Raw genomic sequence first — 2,250 nt, 5'->3', positions numbered from 1 at the left:
ACACACACACACACACACACACACACACAGGTAACTGTGATCCAGCCAGGTGTGCCATCATCTTACCTGGAAACATGCTCCACTGATGAGAACAGAAACCTCATCATTGCCCACTTCCTCTGTGTTTGTGTCTGTTAGCAAAATATCTCAGAACCCCAGGATGCTTTTTAATCGAGCTTTCGTGAAATGATCATTGGACGTTTGGAGTTGATCCAACTCAAGATGGCCGCCACAGCTAATGTTATGGAGCTAAGACTCGGTGTGGTAGTAGCTGACAGTCGCTCGCAGCACGTGCTCTGAGCTCCACGGGGTTCAGAGTTTCAGCGGGCGAGATGCAGCACTTTGAGGACTGCTGGGTCTTAAATCTGGAGCTGCAGGTCTCTACTGGTCCGGCTTCTGGACCCAACACGTTGTTCTACGGCTGAAGCTCGGCAGAAACTTTCCTCAAGTCCAACTAGATCAAAACAGAACCTGGACCTGGAGCTTGAGCTGCAGACCCGACCCAGCTGAGGATCTCTGAGCCCGACTCTGGTTCTGGTGAGACGGTTCAGGTCTGAGCTTCAGATCTTTGAGTTGATGAACGTTCAGCTCGTTTCCATCAGAGCTGGTGCTGAGGATGACCCTCAGCTACTACCACACAGTGTCCAACACGAGATGTTGGAGCCATCCTTGAGTTCTCTCAGGTTGCTGTGGCGGCCATCTTGATTCTTGTTGACGCTACAGGTGAGTCGGTTGTAGGCGAGTGGCGGTTTCATTTAATCCACCCTGGGGTTCAGAAGATATTTTGCTAACAAACGAGGCTGAAAACTGTGGCCCTGATGATGCAGCAGGTCGGTGACGTCGTCTCGTCTCTCCCCGCAGCTCTCTCCGTTCCCCTTCGACCAGGTGAGGGCGGAGTTTGAGCGGTTCCCCAACGCGGACCTGGTGTGGTGTCAGGAGGAGCACAAGAACCAGGGTTACTACGACTACGTGAAGCCTCGAATCCGGACCACCATCAACAAGGCCAAGCCCGTCGGGTAAGCGCCGTCGTCCTCAGCAGCAGGTTCTGATGGGTGGCGGCTCGGGCTCACGACCTCTGACCTCTCTGTGCCTCAGGTACGCCGGCAGAGATCCGGCTGCGGCGCCGGCAACGGGAAACAAGAAAACTCACATGATGGAGCTGCGGCGCTTCCTGGACACGGCCTTCGACCTGGAGGCCTTCAAAGATCAGCAGTAGAGCCGACGCACCTGGAGCTGAGCCTCACCTGGACCCACTCGCACCGAAACAAGATTCACCTCCACCGTAGACCTGCAACCAACATGCGGACAGAACGACGTGACAACGGCTGAACGTTCAGAGTTTGTTTCTTAAAGTCGACAGAATCGTGCAGGACGCCACAGAGATGTTCGACTCCATGAGTCTGTGAGCGACTGCAGCTGCTCCTTAAATCAGACGGATTCTGAACGGAGTTTGGTTCAGCAGGACCGTCACACACACACACACACACACACACACAGAGTCTCCATCATCATCATCACCCCCCGACGCACAAACATAGGATCAGAGCTTCTTCTTCTCTTCAGGAAACATTTAGTCTCAGCTTTTATAAAAAGCTAATTAGCATCGTTAGCGTCGTTAGCGCTCCTCGTTGGAAGTGAATGGGAGTTTGGCTAACGGAGAATCAGACGGGACAGCAGGGTGGAGGTTTTGTTTCCTTTTTTATTATTATCATTATTATTATTTTGGCTTTCAGGAAACTGCTCTCATTAATGGAAGTCTGTAATCAGTCGCCATGGTAACGCAGAACGCTGAGGTTTTAGTCTTTTACTCTGAAGGGTTTCTTTAGGGATACAAGTCCCTGAGCGGTGCACTGCTGATGGATGATTTAACCCCCCTCCTCCTCCCCTGGCGAGCTTTCATCTCGTGCCAAAACGCGGCGCCGCACGTCCCGTTTTATTATTTTCTCACGTTGCAGCTGAACCCCGGGCAGGAAATGAAGTGACGGCCGGCGGAGCATGAAGTCGGCTGCAGCCGGTGTTCTGGGCTTCAGTCAAACAAAAGAAATCATTTATTTATTTTCATAAACGGGGACTGAAGTCGTCTTCGTTATTTCGCTTCATTCAATAAAGAATTCTGTTCTGAAGAGCTGCCGCCTCCGTCTCTTTTCTGTCACAGCAGAATCATTTCAGCGTTTCCTTTAACGCAGGAAACGTTTTTAAGGTGAATAGACTATATGCCACGGACTTCCGTTCTAGCACTTCCGCATTTTT

The 2,250-nt window shown here is 51.4% G+C and overlaps 1 protein-coding gene across 2 annotated transcripts in view; it reads left to right on the top strand.

Annotated features, from left to right (window-relative positions):
• Positions 1–2,123, top strand: part of ogdha (oxoglutarate dehydrogenase a) — a 31,657-nt gene extending 29,534 nt beyond the window's left edge. For both annotated transcript variants that reach the window (XM_037680824.1, XM_037680825.1), the window contains exons 21-22: positions 862–1,016; positions 1,096–2,123. In XM_037680824.1, the coding sequence (XP_037536752.1) occupies positions 862–1,016; positions 1,096–1,216 (276 nt within the window). In that variant the 3' untranslated portion in view covers positions 1,217–2,123. The remainder of the gene's footprint in view (positions 1–861; positions 1,017–1,095) is intronic.
• Positions 2,124–2,250: the final 127 nt, after the last annotated feature.

This window comes from Nematolebias whitei, chromosome 8 (assembly GCF_014905685.2).
Source record: "Nematolebias whitei isolate Nwh7 chromosome 8, NemWhi1, whole genome shotgun sequence".
NCBI lineage: Eukaryota > Metazoa > Chordata > Actinopteri > Cyprinodontiformes > Rivulidae > Nematolebias > Nematolebias whitei.
Note: the sequence above shows the minus strand (reverse complement) of the source record. Positions and strands in the feature narration are given on the sequence as shown.